The following is a 21702-nucleotide window of genomic DNA, read 5'->3' as shown; positions in this document are numbered from 1 at the left end:
GTAATAATTCAGTAAATAATTTCTAATAAAAATTATAAAGATAGGCTATTTTATGAAGAAGAATTTGATATTTACTTTTAGAAGAATGCCCTCTTTTTAATTTTATATTTTTGTTCACTTTTAAAAAATTAAGTTACATTTCTGTTTTTTCTGTTAGACCAAGTGAATTGCTTCCCTAGTAAATTGCATAAGAAGTTAAGAACTCTTATACAACTGCATCAAAATGATCAAATAAATCTAATACAAACTGGCCACCAAACAAAAAAAAATATCCTCTCATACAAACCAGACATGTAAAGTGAATGAGACCTAGAAACAGATCCACCACAAAATGAAAAGGGAAAACTTTGTTTTTATTGAAGCATGGAGACAAACCCATCTTTTAGAAGCCCAAAAGCACAAAAACCCGCTATCAAATGCTACCCTCTTCAAATTACCAAAAAAAAAAATGCTACCTCTTCAAGACCCAAGAGGGGGAAGTAAATGCACGGAAAGATATGGTTGAAATATATATATATATATATACAAGTGTAATTATTGTGCGCTATACACGTGATAAGATTGAAATTATAATTTTAAATTTTTTTAAAATTAATTTGAATTATAATAATTTGATTAATAAAAAATAACATGTTATCCATTGTTTGTTTTTTTTAATTTAGTGTTAATTGGATTAATTTTAAAATAATTATTAATCGATTTTAATAATCTACTTTCTTTAATAATCTGATAATTTTTCAAGACTCAAAAAATTATTGACAAGGATATGTATGATAAATTACAAAGAATTTTTTCTCGGTACATAATTTTTATATTCTTCTATTTTGTTTTTTAATTATTCTTATACTTTGATATTTAAAAACAAAAAAATAAGCATATTCATTTTTTTTACTATTTGTATGAAAATAAATGTCTCTTTAAATTTAGATCTATATTTTTATCTATCACTTAAAAAAGATAAAAAGAAATATGAATATTCAGGACATTTAAGCGTAATTTTTCTTTTATAAATAACTAACATGTATTTTGGTTTATATATACTCTTTTTGAATAAGGATAATATTATTACCATGAGTTTTTGAACTATGTTTTATTTTTTGATAAGATAGATATATTTTTGTTGTGTGTTTTTATAATTTAGTATTTTAAAGATCTTTTATAGTAATTTTAATTTTATCAAAATATGATATAAATAAGGTCACGCCAATATTAAAATGATAAAAAAATACTTAACTAACAAATTTGAAGGGTGAATAATATATTAACAAAAGAAATAAAATTAATTTCTTAAAAATAATAAAAAAAAGTAACTGAACAGGTATGATAATACTTATTGAGTCGCTAGTATATATAGGATTGGTTTGGTAAAACTTTTCGAAGAACAAACACTTCGTTTTGCGTTTGGTAAATAAAAAAGCTCGTATTATATTCGTAGCTTTTAAAAGTTAGGGTACTTTTGAAAGTACATAAGAGAGAACTTTTCAAAGTTCGTTTGTACTTATAAAAATTAAAAAGTCTAATATAACATTATATATTAATTAATAAAATAAAACCAAATACACTTATTGTTGCGTGTACTTGTTAAAAACTACTTTTAATTTAATTAATCAAATACATATGTTACAACTTTTAAAATTTATTTTTTAAAAATTAATTTTTATAAATTACTTTTAAAAAATAAAAACTTTACCAAATTAAATCATAGTCAAATCTTTATCGTCCAAAAATAAAATAAAACCAACCCAAAGAAATAATCCAATTTTTAGACCTTTGGGTTAGTGAATTCGAATCCGATTCATTCGAGAAGAAGTTACATCCTAAAGATTGCATTAGCCCATTATCAACCCAAAAGTAAAAAATATTAGAGAGTCATTAGAATTTAGAGTGATTATTCGATCTCAATTCTTGATTTTTTTTCGAAGGACAACGAAGTCTCTGATAAAAAAATATTCTTTTCAGCTCTCGATATTTAATTTTATGAGACTCGTTAGTTCTGCTGTCAATGATTTCTTTTCAGAACATACTTATGTAACATATTAATCACTAATATATCCTCTATTTAATTTTTATAAGCAAGACCAATTTAAAATCACCAATATTTCTTATTTTACTCAATAAATTTAGCTAATATATTTAAAAAAGATAATAAAAAATAAAAATAAAAACTAAACGGCCTTGACAATTACCCTTAAAAGACAACGAGATTCCCAACAAAAAAGAATTTGTCAATTTTAGCTGGTATTTAATGGATAAATCAACAGCTTAACATGCCATATAGGCTTATTCCGTTCATACAGAAAGAAAATATTGATAGAGGGGGTAATCAGTCTCGTAAAAATAAAAATTAGGAGCTGCAAAGGTTTTTTTTTGTTAAGGGCCTTGCTGTCTTTCGAGATAATTGTTAGGGACCGTTTAAGATTTTTTTTCTCTTGAATTTATTATTTTTGGCCATCATTTTTAGTCATTAATTTAATTCTTATAACTTAATAATCTAACAATATATTTTAGCTCACACTTTTAAATATTGATGGTTAATTAATAGTCAAAATAATAAATTCTTATGACTTTTTAACCTTCTTTCTAGAAAAATATTAATCACTTAATTAAAATAAAGATCAATTAATTGAGATTCAATCATTATTGTAACATTAGTCATTATCTTGCTCTCATAATTTTTTTTGGGTGTCTATAGCTCGGATTTTTTTTAAATAAATAAAATAAATATATTATTTACAAAAACAAACGATTTGCAATATTTTTACGAAATTGCATCATATTACTTATTTCATTTACAGTGTAAACAAAATAATTATAAACATATTTTGTTTATATTGTAAACAAAATAAGATTGAAAACGTGGCGGCCGTATGACGTTTGCACATATGTTGTGCAACGACTTTATTTCGTTTACAATGCAAACAAAATACGTTTATAATTATTTTATTTACACTGTAAATGATACAAGGTCAGAAACGCCTATATATAAGAGTTTTTACAGCACAACCAAATGTTAGAAATTGTTCATTTCTTTCACTTTTCTCCTACTTTACCCTTCTTTGATAAACTCTACGAGTCACTTAAAGATTATGGCGTGCACCGATCAGCGCGATGTAGACATTAATAGGCTGAACGACACGTGGCACTTTGCTGAAGCAGAAGACTTTTAAGTTGGTCTTGCTATTCGTTTAGTGTTTATAATAAACATGAAACATATTGCCATAGTGTGGGTACCTTAATAGAAGTAGTGTGCAGTAGATATTAGGTCTAGTAATATATTGTTCTAAGTGGTTTGAACGACCCGATAGGATGTTAGGATAACTTTGACATAGATTTGGTAGGTAAAACTTTGACATGTTCAATGTATGATATTGACTACTTCTTCTAAACCTTTTTCTTTCGTAAATTAGCTATAATGTCTAATAGTAGTAGATATTTGGTTGTATGTGTGTATTCCAATTGCCTTATGAGAAATGGTGATAATGGATCGTTGTTGAGTGTGAGAATCCTATGTTGTTGCGTACACAACGAGTTGCCTCATTGTTGGAGTCGAAGAGTCTGATATTGAATAACATTGCTGGTAGTGGGAGAAAAGAGGTCGGACGGGTAGGGTATAGGCTGCTAGCAACGATGGGAAATTGAGTTTTTCGGTTTTGTCTGTTTTGACTACAGGGCAACGAGCATGTGCGGTTGATGTTTGACATCCATGGGAGAATCATGGCCGAACAAGTGATGGAGATTTCTGCGGAGGTTGGTGATGTTGGTGGCGGTGGATCTGGGCAGTCGAACTTTGTGCAGGATGATCCACCTCTCGCACTATCACCGATCCACGTTGCTAGTCCGTTGGATGACATGGACATTGACGGTGAGAAATCCGACGAGGACTATGTTGCGAATAGCAACGACAGCGATTCATTAAAAGATGATAACGAGGAGGAGTTCGTGCTAAAGACTCTGGTGGAGCCATCACATTGGTATCTTCTGCTGGCCACGCACCCATCAATTCATCTTTTTATAACTGCAGAAAATTTGTCGTAACATATTTCGTTTATACTGTAAACATCATAATATTCCACGTATTTCATTTACAGTGTAAACAAAATAAACACGCCTCAGCATGTCAGTCTTGCTTCATTTAAAGTGTAAACAAAATACGTTCATAATTATTTTGTTTACACTGTAAATAAAATAAGTAATACGATGCAATTTTATAAAAATACTGCAAATTATTTATTTTCGTAAATAATATTTATTTTAAAAAAATCCCTCTTGCTTTCATAATTTATTTAAATTTTATTTGGTTGAACTTATTATTTTTAATTGTTAGTTGATTAATAATATTTAAAAGTATTGATTAAAAAAAATTATGCTAGATTATTGGACTAAAGATACGGAACTATTCCACCAACAGTAATCTCTCGAGTAAATCTCCATAATAGTTTCTGAGATTCAGGTCGTTACCCAATGTGATCCCTGAGATCCCAATTGCACCATTGTAATCCTTCAGATATGGCTCCGGGTACCATAATAGTCCCTGAACAGTTTTCCGGTGATGAGTCATGACCGTCGATCTGATGTATCACAAAGATGCCACGTTGGAGAGCCAAAACGTTGGCGTTTTGGGTTGGCGCCCCAATTTGGCAAAAACATCGTCGTTTGGCATAAAATAAAAATATGAAACGCGCTTCATAAAAAACACACCATCTCTTCACTTGTCTTCTCCACTTCCACCCTCTGTCTTCTTATTTTCTTCTTCTTTTTCCTTCTCTCTTTCCATTAGTGAGGTTGAAATTCTTACACTCAAAAGATATCAAAATCAAGTTTTACTTCATCGTTCGTTTCCTCCTGCGTCAGAAACAAGAGGTTATGCATTTGTAAAGGTAATTTTTTTTTATTCTTTTTTTGCAATGCATGATAATTTTTGTATATGCTTGTGTTGTGAGTATGGTTGGAAATTATGATTTTTTTTATTCTGTTACTATGGTTCTAGGGTTTGATTAGGTTGCATGAGATGCTCTGTTTGAAAATAATGCTCTGTTACTTTCTTAAGGTTCCATTGGTGAGGTTGAAATTCTTGCACTCAGAAGACATCAAAATCAAGTTTCACTTTATCGTTTGTTTTCTCCTGTGTCAGAAACAAGAGATTCTGCCATTTGTAAAGGTAATTTTTTTATTCTTTTTCTGCAATGCATGATGATTTTTGTATATGCTTGTGTTTTGAGTGTGGTTGGAATTTTGGTTTTTTTTTTTCTATTACTATGGTTCTATGGTTTGATTAGGTTGGGGTTTCATGAGAAGCTCTGTTTGATTATGGTCATACTCTGTTTAAAAATAATATTCTGTTTCATGGTCATGAGTGTTCTATTTGATAAAACTCTTATCTGTTGATAAAACTCTATTTCGAGCATGGAGCATCACTACCAAAGGTTTTGGAGGAAAATACACAACAGAAAAAGAATTCTCCAAGATTAACACAACCATTACCCCCATAGAGCATGTATATGTTTTGCTGTAAAGTCCTCCTTTTTGAGACAACTTTGTTTAACATGCTCATGTTAGTTGGCTGCCATTTGTGTTATGTGACTAACTGTGTTAAGTTGAACCATTATCTTAATACAATTATCTTTTAAGTTTGAACCATTATCTTAATTCAGTGATGGCTGGTTTTCAATCACTTATGCTACCTTCTTTAGCATATTACTGTTTTAATTAATTGAGTTATCCAAGTTTACATTCCATCAACAAACACCATTCAACAGTTTTTAATACCATAATCATGTTATCATTTTTTACATATTGTTCATTCAATGAATACAAGATACACACCACCAACTCTTTTAACTCAGCCTTTACAATACAGGATAACAATTAACACAATCAATACATACACAACTAACACCAACAATTGGTTAACCAATTTTTGATTCCGGACATCTTCTTCTAATCTCCCAAGTCTCCAATCAAAGTTCATCTTCACTTCATGATTATCTCCATAAGATTTTGGTTTCTCAACTGGTTCATCCTGTCCAGTATCTGCTCACACAAAAAGCCCACACCATCTCTTTTCACTTGTCTGTAATCAAGCAAACATATAACATGCTCAAACTTCAGGAAAGAAGAACAAGAGAAGAACAGTCAGGTAGGTAGGAGTAATCATAACAACACAAGTAATACTGATAACTCACATTATAATTGGGACAACCAAAAAATGATTTATTTGGGTTTGAATCTGTCCCAGACCACCTGAGAACTGGCCGGCAGCCGCAATCGCACCATTCCGATACCCCGGATCTTCTGCTCCTACTTTGCGTTCTCGTCCGATGGCCACTGCACGGTGAACTAATAGAGCTTCCGGCTCTAGTGCTTCCACCACCCATCATGGATATTCACTTCCAACTTCAGGAACAACAGCAACAACAAGAATGGGAAAACAACGATGAAGAAGAAGAAGAAATTAACTTACTGAACATTTGGGAATTTAGGGTTAAATATAGAGGGAGGGACCACATTGGGTATAAATTGAAACTTTGCCAGCTCAACTAGCCATTGACATCATCCAGCGTGGCAAAATGAGGCCACGTCAGCGTTTTGTTGATGACTCATTACCGAAAAACTGTCCAAGGACTATTATGGCATCCGGAGCCGTATTTGAAAGATTACAATGGTGCAATTAGGATCTCAGAGACCACATTAAGTAACAACCCGAATCACAGAGACCATTATGGGTATTTACTCGTAATCTCTCTGATACAAACTCTTTTTCATTGTCATGTTCGAAAGAACCACTTTGGTTACATAGTAAAACACCAATAGTCTCGCTACTGATTTTAGCTGGTCTAGCAAACACACAAATCTTGAGAAACACCAAGTATACATATTTCAAAGTGTGGGTCGCCAGGGTAGGGCTACATGCACACAAGTATTCCATCATCAGGATCTCAAAGTCTTCCCTATTGAAATAAATGTACTAATCAACTGAATGGAGTATATGAACATTGAAATAATAATAATAATAAAGAATTGGCATGGCTTGCGTTCATCACATACCAGCCACCAGGTAAGTGACTGTCTCTCTCAAAGATATTGACATAATATCTTTTAATTTGACAGGGCTTGTTGTAGCTAGCTAGTAAGAATCGTGCACATTATATATTCCTCTAATGCCATGACTTTAGCAACAACAAATTAATTAAATAATTGAATAGTACACTCTTGGTGGAAGAGGTTTTATTCCCAAGGCGTTTGTTTTTAAAAACAAGATAAGAGAAAATACTGAGAATAAAATAGGACAAGATATTGATAGATAAAGACACAAAATTTTATGTTCTTGTATTTTATTTAGTGATAAACTAAAACAAATTATGAAAATTTAATTTATTCTCATTTTTTTCATTCAAAAAATTTGAGATGAAAAATATAATAATAAAAAATATAATTATAAAAAATTAACAAAAATAATGAAAAAAAATAAAAAGTATAAGTTGTGTATTTTGTTAGTGTTTCCGTGTCCTTCCTGTCAAGATGGACATAAAATACAATTTTGGTTTCAGTGTTTCTGTTTTAATGTCCTATCTTTATAAACAAACGCAGTCAGTGTCTTGTAAACAAACGCAGCCAAAGTTAACGCATACACCTACATACATACATTAGTGATTACTGATTAGTCTATGGATTTTAATTTGATGCGTATCAAAAATTCAATATTAGTCAATGATGATGGCCAATAGCATGCACGCATATGCAAATCTTCTCTAATTCACTACTCCTTACCATTCGCTTTTGTTTGCAGTTATATTGTATTATATATGTTCTGTTTTATTGGAAATTAAAGCATCAGGAATATTATCTGTGATGGCAGAACTTCCATTGCTAACTGAGGATTCGTAATATTGGGTTTGTATGGTTTGTAAAAAATAAAATAAAATAAAAGTAATTGAAGGCAATAGGCGTCCCCATCACAACCAAAAGGGTACCCAATTGAACAAGATTTCACTAATTAATTATGATTAATTTCAATTGAATAATAGTATTTAAAGATTGAAGGATCTTTTTCTTTTTCTTTTTTCCATCCCATCCGCGCACTATTTGGGACCCATGGTGGCCTCTTTTTGTCGCCTCTTGTCGGCTATATTGACACCCACTTTTTTATGTATTTGAAAAACCTCTCTTACCCTTTAATTAATTAATTTGTTCTTTGCTATGAATATCATGATCCATCGATGCTGCATAAAGCAACGCTGTATCTCATTTTAGGATGCAAAATTATTTCTTCTCTTGACTAAATTAATATGTTTTGGTAATATATCAGCTCATGAGAGGTACAATCAATCAAATTAAAATTTTTTTCTAGCAAAAATAAATAAAGTTTATATTTCCGTTTAAATTTAATACTACAATTTTCTTAATAGACAAGTATTGTTTTGCAAAACATGCGAAAATATAATTATGGAATGATGATGTGAGCGAATTCATGTATTGCTTTCTGATTAGTTCAAGCTTAAGCACATTGCTTAATTCCAAAACATTCCAGAAAACACACCCATTTCCTCACGTTTTAAGTCCAGATTAATTGACTTACTATTCAATATTGATCATGATTTTCTCATTCATGACGAGTTGTACATACAGTATGCATAATGATGCATTGAATCCGTAACGTTTCACTCTTCAAATTAAGCACCTTCTTATTTTAGACCATATTTGTTATAATTATCTACAATTAAAGGATCATGTCATTTATAATCACTAATCAACTTGTGTTTATGAGAATTTTAAAATAGTAATAAGTGATTTTATAAAACAACTTAATTATCTATGTAACTCTGCATGACTAAATACTTATTATATATAAAAACAGTAATGCTAAAATGATAAAAAAAACTTATCTTATTTAATATTTATTCATTTTTTATTAATAATTAATAAATAATAAATAAAATAAATTTTAGTTGTTTTTGGTTTTTTTTTGTTAACAAATATTTTTGATATAAAAATTTCACTAACCATATACAGAAATAAAATAAAATAAATTAAATTCATAAAATGAGATCATCCAATTATCAAGTAATTAACAGTTAAAGTTACATTACTTGGTGGGCTCGTCTAATGCAGTTGGTTGCAATTGAATTGTGGTTTCAGTACGTTTCATCTTAGGTGAAAATTTAAGTGTAGTCAATTTCACGTAAAATTGATAACTGAGAGCTTTTAGATGATTTGACTGATTTAACTAAATTTTTATGTAACAGCTCTCAGCTATTAACTTCACGTGAAGTCGACTGCACCTGATTTTTTACCCTCATCTTATTATGAGTGATCAACCATGAAATAAAGCTTTTCCAAATTTCCAAAACATAGAATGTTTACAAGTTATTGCATAAATAGATAAAGGTAAAAAATGAAGACGACCGATCATGATAGGAGAGAATCCAATTTGATAACTTTGCAAGAAATTAAAACCCTAATATGTTAAAGCATCATGGAGAATGAAAGGAATAATGGAAAACATGGATCTCTGTATGTTAGTTACATAAAAGAATATATATAGGTTTGTGATGAATGGTCGTTGATTAGAGAAGAAAAAGATGGTTTGACAAAAGAAAGTAGATATAGCAAAGAAAGAGAAACCCACTCATTATTCCACCACGTAAATTAAAACAAAAGCAAAAGAGAAATCAAATCAAATTAATTAATTACTGCAAGGTTAATAGTCAAAAGAGACAGACACATTTCTCTTCTTCTTTTGTGATACTTTTTCTCTTTGTATCATTCATAAAGTAAAGCCAACAGATAAAGCCAACCCACAAACCAACTAAAACATTCTTTCTTACACTAAGGACCAGCCACCAGCTTCAAGGTCACTTCTCTCTCTCTCTCTCTCTCTTATTGCTTTCCTCTTTCTTTTTCTTCTATGTTCTGAGATTAGGTTTAATAATGAAAATCTTAGATTAATGGTATGTATCAAGTTAATTAATTGGACTTGAGAGGAGTTATTATTAGTATCTTTAATTTCTTCAACTTTGGATTTATATAATTTTCCACCATCTTCTCTCTCTTTCTACAAAAGGAAGTTTACACTGCTTTTCTTTTTCCTTTGCTCATGTGATCTATAATTGTGAAAAAGAAGATTATTTTTATTTGTTGTTAATATGTTAGGAGGTTGAAGAAGCATGGAAGGAATATCTGGGAATTCTTCATGCACAGCAAGGCCAGTGTTGGAGAAGAAAGCAAGGCCACAAGAGCAATTGAACTGTCCAAGGTGCAATTCAACCAACACAAAGTTTTGCTACTATAACAACTATAGCCTCACTCAGCCCAGGTACTTCTGCAAGACTTGCAGAAGGTACTGGACTGAGGGAGGCTCTCTTCGCAACGTCCCTGTCGGTGGCGGTTCAAGGAAGAATAAGAAGATCATCTCATCATCAGCTTCATCCTCTTCATCTTCTTTATCGTCATCTTCTGCACCAAAGGTTCCAGATTTGAACCCACCACAAAACCCTAATAATAAAATGATGCAAGGAGGAGGGCATGATCTCAATTTAGCTTTTCCAGCTATGGACAACTTTCATCATCATGCTTTGTCTGCATATGTTGAGATTCCGAAACTCGAAACCGGAGGAGGAGGAGGAGGAGGAGGTGATGGATCTTCTTCTACTGCTGCTGCTGGTGCTGTTGCTCCAAGTTCTCTATCAGCGATTGAGTTGCTAAGGTCTTCTGGGATGGCTGCTCCTTATGTCCATTCTTCATTGATGCCAAATTCAAATGCTCTTTACCCTTCTGGGTTTCCCATGCAAGAGATTAAGCCCAGTCTTGGGTTTTCTTTGGTTGATGGTGGGCAAGTAGAGAATAATGATAATCATAATAATGGGAGGCTTCTGTTCCCTTTTGGAGTTGACCAAAACAACAAACAACAAGCTGGGAACAATTCAACTGGGTATTGGACTGGTATTATTGGTGAAGGCTCATCATGGTAATTAGTTATTAATTAAGAAGAAAATTAATGATGACAATCATGCAATGCATTCATCTCATCTTCTTAATTATATATAATCTGCTTGAAATTGTTCAGAGAGAAGCTAACACAGTAGTAGGATAATATATATGGTTATTATTAATTACTTGCTCTTAATTTGTATACATTTGCTATTTCAACAATGTGAGGGTTTTACTCTTGGTTTGTTTTTCCTTTCTTGAAATCTTTTTACATAGAGAGATAGATAGATAGATAGAAGAATAGCTGAATATAGGTCATGCTTTAATTTGCCCCAGGACATGCAACTTGTATTCATGAATTCTTCTGTCAGAAGTAGATCAATCAACTTTATTCATGTATGCTTTCAAAGATTTGGTCCAAATGACTTTTGAGTTTTGATCATGATTAAGGAAAAGACTCCGATATATATTAATTATTCAAGTTTAATTATTATTATTATTATTTTGGTTGAGTGGTTTGTGCGCTAGCTAGCTCCCTCTCTATGGTTACTATTTCTATCTATCTGTGCAAAAATTAGTGGGTTTGTCAGCTTTGTTATCTAAATTATCCCATCGGATCAAGATTCTTTCCAACCATGAAAGCACTTTGGTGGAATTATTCGGTTGAAAATTAGGAAAAGAAGAAAAACAACGCATGTTTTAATTAATTTGCTCATGTCCGCAACAATTAATGGCGGGCTTAAATTGTGGATCACATTATTGCAAGCATTAATTATAAAACTCAAATTGACAACAAAGTTCTCTTACATAAATCACATAATTGATTAATCACAATACATATTAAAATAATCGAAAATATTTGGTAACAAAAAAAAAATCAGACAAAAACAGTCATAACTTATTTTATTTAACATTTATTTATTGTGGCAACAATTAATTTATCGCTCTAGCATTACCCAAAATAAAAGCGGATTAAATTACGTACCTGCCCCAACCAAACACAAACCTAATACAATGGACGACCACTTTGAAGGATTTGTATTATTTTAATAGGAAGAGAGAGGCATGAGTCACGACACAGATCCTCAATTCCACGAGTGATCGATGATGTTCCGCTTTTAATTATGGCATGTGCAAAGACTCTCTCAAGAGCACACCCTTCTTTCGGTATTTAAGTGGGACCCTCTAAACATTCTCTTGGCCCAAGTGGAAATCATTTCCATCACTTAGGTCAATGCCTTCACATGTCCATCATCAATTAACTATTATTATTTCAATCGCCAGACAAAAACTAACACCTTTACTCATATATGCTAATCTTAATGTGTGTATGTATATATGTAATAATAATGCCTTTCTTCCTTTCATTCGGGCTTGGTCTGTACGAATATCTTTGAAAATCAAAGTGTTCTTTCCACTTTAATTATTAATTTCTTTAATTACTACCAACAGCTCTATGTTGAAACTCATATAATTTGTTGTTGCTTTAATTTGCAAGTTCGTGAATATAATAGTTTTCCTGATGAGTGGGGCATTTGTGCCTGCTTAAGTTTCGTCCTTTTGTCATTTCTTTTGCTGAAAAGATTGTTGAGTAAAGTATCGTTTTTGTCCCCAACGTTTGGGGTAAGTCTCAAAGTTGTCCCTAACGTTTCAATCGTCCTATTTAAGTCCCCAACGTTTCAAAATTGACTCAATGTTGTCCTACCGTTAGGGATCCGTTAATAAAATTGACGGCGGGACAAAATTGAAACGATTTTGAAACGTTAGGGACTTAAATAGGACGAAAACGTTGGGGACAAAAATGATACATAGAAATAAATTTTAATTTTATTCTTCAATAATAATAATTTTTTACTATACATAGTATTTAATTATTTTTAATCACATTTACACTTAATCACATCACTTTTATTCTAAATAAAATTTTTTTTTATTTTATACTTAAAGTAATGTAATTTTTTTATAAATAAATAAATTTTACACTTTTATTCTAAATAAATAATGTAATATGAATAGAATGAAAGTGTAAAATTATAAAAAAAATATAAGTAATATGATTGAGTAATGAAAGTAAAATTACATTATTTAGAATGAAAGAGTAAAAGTATAAAAAAATTAATTTATTTTGAATGAAAGTGTAAAATTATAAAAAAAATTATAAGTAATGTGATTAAGTAATGAAAGTAAAATTACATTATTTAGAATGAAAGTATAAAATTTATTTATTTATAAAAGAATTACAATACTTAAGCATAAAATTATAAAAAATTTATTTATTTAGAATGAAAGTGTAAAATTAAAAAAAAATATAAGTAATGTGATTAAGTAATGAAAGTAAAATTATATTATTTAGAATGAAAGTATAAAAGTTATTTATTTATAAAAAAAAATTACATTACTTTAAATGTAAAATTATAAAAAAATTAATTTATTTAGAATGAAAGTGTAAAATTATTAAAAAAATTATAAGTAATGTGATTAAATAATGAAAGTAAAATTACATTATTTAGAATGAAAGTGTAAAATTTATTTATTTATAAAAAATTACATTATTTTAAGAATAAAATTATAACAAAATTAATTTATTTAAAATAAAAGTAATGTGATTAACTGTAATTTAAAAAACGATTGAATATTATGTACAGTAAAAATTAATATTATTGAAGGATAAAATTAAAATTTATTTCTATGTATCGTTTTTGTCCCCAACGTTTTAAAATTGTCTCAATTTTGTCCCGCCGTTAATTCTATTAACGGATCCCTAACGGCAGGACAACATTGAGTCAATTTTGAAACGTTAAGGACTTAAATAGGACGATTGAAACGTTAGGGACAACTTTGAGACTTACCCCAAACGTTAGGGACAAAAACGATACTTTACTCAAGATTGTTTCTTCATTTTTCTTTGACTATCTGTTTCTCATGAAAAGATAGATATTTTTTGCCGAGTACTGAAATGGTTAAATTGCTCATCACTTGTCTAGAATTCCTTCACTTTGGTATTTACTATTTACAATTGTATATATATATATGGTCCAACAAGTTAAAGAAAGAAAGAAGGAAAGAGCCGACTAGCTATAGTTTAAATGACATAATCTTTTCATACTCATATAAGAGGTTGCGAGTTCGAATTACTCTATATTTGATTAAAAAAAAAACTACTAGAAATAAAAGAGAAACAACCCTATGTACCCTCCTCACAGGTCATAATGCAACTTCATATCTAGCAAGATCCCATTGTTGACCAAAATAATTACAAAGATAAGACCAATTTAATTTGAATGAGGGATGAACAAATTAAAGAGCTGGAGTGGCGCGCGCCCATTTGGAGGCTCAGATGGAATCCACAGTATTTGCTTATGAATAATGCCCCGCTGCTAAATTTGAGTGTTGATATGTTATTAATTTGTATGTTTTTTTTTTCAATTAATTCTATAGAAATTCAATAATAATAATAAATAAATAAGTGAGAACAATGACAAACTAGCTACTTAGTCTTAATCTATATCTTGAATAGTTTTGATAACCCTTAATATTTTTAAAACGAGTAATGTTAGAGAGTTATTTTTTCTTTCCAATCACACTAAGTGTATATTAAAATGAGCTATAAATATAAATATTTATTAAAATATAAATATATTTTAAAAATAAATCAAATAATATATATTTATATACATATATATTAGTAATTGATTTTAGTATATAAATAAATAATAAATAATATTTTAAAACTTTTTTATAGTCAATATCAACTAATTTTTTAAAAATTAATTTATTATATTTTAATTAGATCATAAATAGTAAATCATTAATCTAAATCCTATGTTATACATTTATTAAATTACTAATTTTATAATTAAAATTTGTCATATGTCACTTTTTCATTACAATTAAAATTAAATTTTTTTTCTTTCTCCTTTTCTCTATCTCATTCCTTCACACCTATCTAACTCTCTTATATATTATCAATGACTAATTAATAATTATAAATTTAACAACTAAAATATGTAACATGACATTTTTTAATTGTAATTAAAATTAAAATTAAAATATTAAAATTAAAACTGAATACAACTATATTATATGAATAAAACTCTACATTCAAGTCATAACCCGAATCAAGTCCAAACAAGTATTTTAAATTCACGCGCGCACGTTTCACCGCTTCTTTCCTAATGCTGCGTCTTCTTTTTTTTTTCTTTTTCATTATCTTTTTCTTTTGTTATCATCATCACCAACAATAATACCAACATTTTTTTAACATATTTATTCGTTCTGATTTTCTCTGATGTCATTATTAAATAATTTTATTTCATTTCTTAGTTTATTTGAGATTCATTTAGATCAAGAAATGAAGTTGATGTATTTGTGTTGATGATTGAGTTTTTTTACTGTTTGTTCAAATCTAAACTAATTCCGATTCATTTGCGAATTAACTGAGGTTCACTTGATGATAGTATTAAGTATTAACCAAATTTTGTATTCTTTAAGAAATTTCGTTTCATTTCTTAGTTTAATTTAGATTTATTTGGTTTCGTTTCGCTTGAATTTGTTGAACTTGTTCATGTGTAGTTGTTTAGTTAGTTTTTGTTCAAATATGAACTAATTTCGGTTCATTTGTGAATTAACTGATGTTCACTTGATGCTGCTGTTAAGTATTGACTAAATTTTTTATTCCTTAAGAAATTTTGGTTCATTTTTTAGTTTAATTTAGGTTCATTTGGTTTCGTTTCACTTGAATTTGCTGAACGTGTTCATGTGTGGTTGTTTAGTTAGTTTTTGTTCAAATATGAACTAATTTTAGTTCATTTGTGAATTAACTGAGGTTCACTTGATGTTGCTGTTAAGTATTGACCAAATTTTTTATTCCTTAAAAAATTTCAGTTCATTTCTTAGTTTAATTTAGGTTCATTTAGTTTCGTTTCGCTTGAATTTGCTGAACTTGTTCATGTGTGGTTGTTTAGTTCGTTAGTTTTTATTCAAATCTGAACTAATTTCGGTTCATTTGTGAATTAATTAAGGTTCACTTGATACTGCTGTTAAGTATTGACAAAAATTTTTATTCCTTAAGAAATTTCGGTTCATTTTTTAGTTTAATTCAGGTTCATTTGGTTTCGTTTCACTTAAATTTGTTGAACTTGTTCATTTTTTCAATAATTTTTTATAAAATATGTTTTTAATATTCTTAAAACATATATTAGCAAAATTTTATTAGGCATATATTATATTGATAATAGAAATACGGTATATATTAGTTGAGCAAAGACTTAATAATAAAAAATATTACATTATAAGTTATAACTATAACTACATTTTTTTATCACACTAAGCTCCTGTCTAGAAAGATCCAGCATACTTTTAATTAATTTTTAAGTTATAAAAAGTCACTGTTAATATTTGACATTTTAAAATTAACTTGTAATTTAAAAAAAAAAATTTTAAATATTTATGAAAAAATAAAAAAATGACTTTTCTTCTTTTAAAAAATGTCTATTACTCCATTTTAAAATAAACACAAACTAAATTACAAATAAAAAAAATATTTTTTATGAATTAATTTTAATATAAATATTTATGTTTTAAGCTTCTTTTTCATAAGATTTTAATTAAATTATTTATCTAAAGTAGTCCGAAGTACTAAATAGAATCGGCTATATATATTAGATAATGTCATTATATTTTATTATGTATGATGGTTAATATGAATATCATGAATATTTTTTTTCAATCAATAGTTATAATTTTCAACTATAAATAAGCATTGTTAAAAGTTTAAAATATTTTTTTTTCAAATTTGGTTATGTAACCAACAAGAATTTTATCAACTCTTGCCAACTCTTATTTATAACTGTGTTTAATGGAAGTATATTTATGAATATGTCTAATGAAAATATCTTCTTATGGTTATGTCTAATAAAAGTGTTTTTGTGAATGTATTTTCTAAATGTCTCTTTATACATGTATCTTCTAATAGAAATATCTTTGATATTAATTATTGTTAACAATAAATTGACAGATAGTATATTATACCTATACTTTTCCTTTTTATTTAGAATTTCAAGTTGCAAAGTGCAGTTTATTGATAGATTCCAACAGCCTACAAAGGACTGCGAACAGTAAAGTTGGGCTCAGGCAAGGAAATCGAAAGTGCATATATTTTTTGTTTCGTTGTTGTCACTATGCAATGCAAAAGTTTATCATACGCAAAGGGAGAAACAGAGAAAAAGTAGCAAAAAATGCAGAAGTCTTGTTGGATTTGGTGTTTATCTGCATATTCACTAAAAGTAATTTTAATCTGTTTAGTACAAAAGCAAGTACCAGTAGCGAAAAAATATATATATAGAATTGCGCGACCGGAGGAAAAGTGGAAAACGATCATTTGTATTTTCCTTTTTCCCCCTTTGTCTTATATTTTATTGATTACTTAATTTTACGAGAAAAGAAGCTAATATAATATTGTCAAGATGAAGGACAAGAATTACCACACACAGAAAGAAGACAATATCAATATTACGTACAAAATTACATCAATATATTAGTTTTTTATGCACTATGTTCCAGACTTGAGTACTAAAAATTCTAGCAACGCCTAAATGTAAAACCACATAGAATGTTGCTTACAAAGTTTGTTTCACACGTAAAAATAATCGTGTTAGAATCTTAAAGGGAAGTTTGATGGACGTGTTTCCTTTTCTTTACAAGGTGAAATTCAATATGTTATTGAGAAGTAACACAAGTTGAATTAAATTCAAATGACAAGATACACATACATAGTTTTGTGATCGAAATACAATTAGTTTGATCTAGTTGAATGGGCCAGGCGGCAGGCAGAGTGAGTAGTAGAGAAAAAAAAAGAGTGAAAAGATTTATTGGATTTTATACCTAAAAGGCAGCAAAACATTACAAGAAGAAGAGAGTCAGTTGTCAGAATTGATTCCAAAAATCCTGACCTTGTGCATATTGGGGGACTTGGCAATGAGGAGGACAATGACAGCGAGGGTGTTGAACAACAGCATGGGGTGTCGGTAGTCAGTTGTGTGCGACGCAATGAGGTACCTGATGAGCAAGCAAGCAATAAAATCAGTTACGTTATTATTGATTCAAAATTCAATAATGAAATCTCTCTACTGAATGCAGAGTACATACAGAACGACGGGGACAACAGTGAGGAACTTGCGGTTACGAGTGAGCTGTTTGCCGCTGTCAATCTGCTCCCACCACGTCAGCTGGTTGTAGATCCCTTGGTCCTCCGCGAACGGGGTTCCTTTCTTCCAGTGGAAGTAGTGATACGTAATCTATCAATCAATCAATCAATCAATCAATCATGAATAAATCAAGAAACAAAGAAAGAAAGAACGAAAGGAATTGAATTACGGACGGCGAAATGGGCGAGGTTGATGATGGTCCAGGCGATGCCGGGGGTGCAGTGGAAGATGGAGAGGACGAGAAGCCATGCGAAGAAGATGATGAGGATGTAGCTGGTCCACACCCCTGGATACATGAACCACTCCGTGTTCCTGTTCAGATCCGCCGGTGGCACCGCCTTCACATACAGATTAGCCATCTCTCTCTCTCTCTCTCTCTCTGATTCAGATCAATCAATGATATTCTTCTTCTCTTGTTGGTTGCGGATTCAATTTCCAACCTACTAAATAAATTTTGTTCCATTTATTTCTATTTTATAGTTATTAAATAATTTATAAAAAGATAATATGTAATATCTCCCTTGCATGTCAACTCAAAACGACAATTTATTAACAAATAAATAAATGTTATATGTGGAAAAATGGGGATAACAGGTAACAGCAATAACAATCATTTGGACAATTTAAGTTTTTGCTTCTTAAGACTAGTTTTATATTTACTTTAAATAAATAAAAGCTTATTAAAGAGTTGCAGTGCTGTTGAGAAACAGGTTTTAGGTGCTAACTAACACGTCGCCTTCCAGAAGATAATAACCAAAACCATTTTTATTTGTTAGTAGATTTGATTGGATTGGATTGGATAACAACAAAACTTTGCATCCATCAACAGATTTGGTTGGAGCCCTTAAGGTTGTAACTAACTATGTCCGAGTCTGACTTTCTTCGCCTCTATAAGTTTCTTATGTGATTGATGATGACATTATATACTTCCAAAATGAGAAAAGCCTCATTCTATTTTCAATATGCGTATAGAGGATCCGGTTCTCAGAAATGAGATCGAAGAAAACAAAAAGTAAATTATCAGTAAGAATTTGCATTTCAAAAGTGTTTCCACACTTCAAATAATGTGCCTAAACATGATTGAAAATATTAAAATAACTAGTCAGAATCAGTAAATGTGTGTTTTTTTCATGCTGCACGGCAAAGTAGAATGCTGGATTTGGAGCAATCAAAAGGAAAACATCGGATTTATACTTCATTAATACTGAATATTATATTATTGTTACATCACTCCAGGCACAAGTTGAATAACTAGAAACCAATAGAACTAAGGTTAACATGAAGATCCCATAACCTAGGCATATACGGATGAATAAATGCCCAAGTCATCTGACAGTGGTAATCTGTGTGTCTGAAGTTTCCACTCCAGGATCCACCACCTCCTCCTCCTCCTCCTCCTCCTCCTCTTGCATCGGATCAGGGCAATGCCATCCCAAGTTCACGGCCAAGTCTTCGACTCCAACCTTGATCACATCACTTCTTACACCAATGTCAGTTGCATACCTGCTCATGCAGTACATTCCTGCTGTTACCGTTGCCACACCAACAGGACTTGGCATCAACAACTTGAGTGGAGAAGAAAGCATTGCAGCCAGCGGGGCACCGATAATGGAAGAAGCTTGGCCACTTCTTCCAACCCCTTGCTTATCCACTATCAATAGGCCAGTTCTGCAGTACAAAGCAAAATCCTCACAATTGTTTTGAAACACATTATAGTTGCCAAAGCCATTTTGAAGCAGATACATTGCCCGATGGATCACGGTCTCTGGTGGATCAGATAATGCAGTAGTGCATGTGCCTCCCCGTATTTTGGTAAGAAAAACGGATGGTGAAACACCATACTCAAAACAGTAAATGGACCCATTTCGAAGGAAGCAGTCTAGGCAAGAAAGAACCACGCCACTGTTTGGCTGCCTGAATCCGCAATCAGGAAAGGTTGGACATGGGTCTGATGTTTGATCATCCAGGTCTGAAGATGCCTCGGTGATTGACTTCAAGTTTCGCGCAGGTCTGAAATGCACAACCTTGCTTCCCCCAACAAAAATCCCTGCATGGATTCCACAATCAACACACCAGTTGCTAAATACCATTCTGAATTTGGTTTGGGGTTTTAGAGCTTTTCTAAGAGGCAAGCTTTGCAGGAAAGATTAACAAAACTACATAAATCTATCAGAGAGTCTAGGCATAACATAAATCAAATGTCCTACATGCACAAACATATCTAAATTTAAAAAGAAATAGTCAGTATTTTCACTACAAATCCAAACATTCATCAAGCACCATAACTTGTACATGCTACTAATCATAGCAACTAACATCAATTAGAAGTTGTCAACTTAAGAGCAAACCAAATGACGGACAAGGCTAACCCACCAACATTAAGAATCTGAACAAAAAGTGACCACAAAGAGCATAAAATGATTCCCGGACCCTGAAACAAAACTTGCATTGTCCAATCTCCAAAGCAACTTAATCAGATCTCCCTATCATGTATGTTGACTTTCAAACAAAAACAATCAATCTCGATTTATATAACCTAGTTTACGAGGGGGTCAATACGAAAACCCAAATTGAATGATAAAACAAACAAATGCAAATGCTTTTTCCGTGCCCGTGGCAGGGTGAGTGGATCCTTCAACACCACCAACACCGACACAGCTTCTTTTCTTTCCATAATTCAGTAAACATTTACATAAATCAAATACATGGGTAGGGGGAAAAAAGAAAAGAAAAGGTTGAACTAACAAAAAGAAGCCACATTGAGGAAAAATTAGATAGAAATTGTGGAAATGAAGGGACATTGCAGAGAGAGAGAGAGAGAGAGACCATGATGAGAGTAAGCGAAAACAGCTCTGTAAGTGTAGATGTGATCGCCAGGCTTGATTTCATGTCTCAATACTTTGTTTGTAAGCAGACCCATCTCTCACTCTCACTCGCACTCACTCTCACTCTCACAGTCTCACTCACTCCACACCGCTTCGCTTTCCTTCAGCACTTAGCATAGGCATAAACAGAGAAGGAGTATGACTTTTTGTGCCATATTCGATGGACATGGAGAGGCCCCACACATCATCAACCACATTTTCTTTTCTTTTCTTTTTTTTTTTAATTACATGGAATGTAATGAATGGTTTCCGCTCAACGACTTCCACCAAATCCATCGCATGTACTGACTAATGACTCTCTTGTTTTTGCGTCATAATTTAAAAATGTATTTGAATTATTAAAAAGAAGTAAATCCATCCTTAACTTTTTAATTCAAAAATACATAAATTTCTAATTAATTGAAAATATAAAAACATTTTTAATTTTTTAAAATATAAGATATTTAAAATTTCTATCCAAAATATATAAGAATGTACTATAAATTTCTGGTACAGATTGTGAGATGGATCCGGGATTTGTAAGTTGAGGCGGTCGCCGAATTATCTGGCTGGAGTAATGGAATGTGATATCTGCAAAATCTCATATTGATTAATGTCGTATATTCTAATTATTTTTTTTTCACTGTATTTCCCAATTCGGCAGGTCAAAGACTAATTCGCCGCTGGCCAATGGATTGCTGCATGCA

The 21702-nt window shown here is 30.9% G+C and overlaps 3 protein-coding genes across 5 annotated transcripts; 1 reads left to right on the top strand and 2 right to left on the bottom strand.

Moving 5' to 3' along the window:
- Window positions 1–6019: 6019 nt before the first annotated feature.
- LOC130935724 (uncharacterized) lies at window positions 6020–18590 on the bottom strand. 2 transcript variants are annotated; one of them, XM_057865602.1, is made up of 4 exons: window positions 18305–18589; window positions 18073–18221; window positions 17877–17982; window positions 6020–6070 (listed from the first exon to the last, which is right to left on the bottom strand). In XM_057865602.1, the coding sequence occupies exons 1-4, from the start codon at window positions 18488–18490 to the stop codon at window positions 6035–6037; spliced, it is 477 nt and encodes a 158-aa protein (XP_057721585.1). In that variant the 5' UTR covers window positions 18491–18589; the 3' UTR covers window positions 6020–6034. The 2 variants fall into 2 exon arrangements, with proteins under 2 accessions (XP_057721585.1, XP_057721584.1); XM_057865601.1 differs by lacking the exon at window positions 6020–6070 and adding an exon at window positions 14184–14303 and having other exon boundaries at window positions 18305–18590.
- Window positions 9770–11438, top strand: LOC130935723 (dof zinc finger protein DOF2.5-like). Of its 2 annotated transcripts, none has more exons than XM_057865598.1 (2): window positions 9770–9850; window positions 10150–11438. In XM_057865598.1, exon 2 carries the CDS (start codon window positions 10164–10166, stop codon window positions 10965–10967), a length of 804 nt encoding a protein of 267 aa, XP_057721581.1. In that variant the 5' UTR covers window positions 9770–9850; window positions 10150–10163; the 3' UTR covers window positions 10968–11438. The 2 variants fall into 2 exon arrangements, with proteins under 2 accessions (XP_057721581.1, XP_057721582.1); XM_057865599.1 differs by having other exon boundaries at window positions 9837–9947.
- A 712-nt stretch (window positions 18591–19302) lies between the features above and the next one.
- Window positions 19303–21197, bottom strand: LOC130933188 (protein LEAD-SENSITIVE 1). The gene is made up of 2 exons (XM_057862740.1): window positions 20958–21197; window positions 19303–20178 (listed from the first exon to the last, which is right to left on the bottom strand). The coding sequence occupies exons 1-2, from the start codon at window positions 21049–21051 to the stop codon at window positions 19457–19459; spliced, it is 816 nt and encodes a 271-aa protein (XP_057718723.1). The 5' UTR covers window positions 21052–21197; the 3' UTR covers window positions 19303–19456.
- Between the last annotated feature and the right edge of the window lie 505 nt (window positions 21198–21702).

The sequence above is a fragment of the Arachis stenosperma genome, chromosome 6 (assembly GCF_014773155.1).
Source record: "Arachis stenosperma cultivar V10309 chromosome 6, arast.V10309.gnm1.PFL2, whole genome shotgun sequence".
Taxonomy (NCBI): Eukaryota; Viridiplantae; Streptophyta; class Magnoliopsida; order Fabales; family Fabaceae; genus Arachis; species Arachis stenosperma.
This window is presented reverse-complemented; position numbering and strand designations above follow the sequence as displayed.

What these genes read in the sequence shown, in the direction of transcription:
- LOC130935723 (XM_057865598.1), top strand. Translation starts at nt 10,164, where the DNA reads ATGGAAGGAATATCTGGGAATTCTTCATGCACAGCAAGGCCAGTGTTG.
- LOC130935724 (XM_057865601.1), bottom strand. Translation starts at nt 18,490, where the DNA reads ATGGCTAATCTGTATGTGAAGGCGGTGCCACCGGCGGATCTGAACAGG. An exon ending in TCAACCTCGCCCATTTCGCC is followed by an intron (nt 18,222 to 18,304) that starts GTCCGTAATTCA and finishes ATTGATTGATAG; the next exon opens with ATTACGTATCACTACTTCCA. An exon ending in ACTGTTGTCCCCGTCGTTCT is followed by an intron (nt 17,983 to 18,072) that starts GTATGTACTCTG and finishes CTTGCTCATCAG; the next exon opens with GTACCTCATTGCGTCGCACA.
- LOC130933188 (XM_057862740.1), bottom strand. Translation starts at nt 21,051, where the DNA reads ATGGGTCTGCTTACAAACAAAGTATTGAGACATGAAATCAAGCCTGGC. An exon ending in TTTCGCTTACTCTCATCATG is followed by an intron (nt 20,179 to 20,957) that starts GTCTCTCTCTCT and finishes GAATCCATGCAG; the next exon opens with GGATTTTTGTTGGGGGAAGC.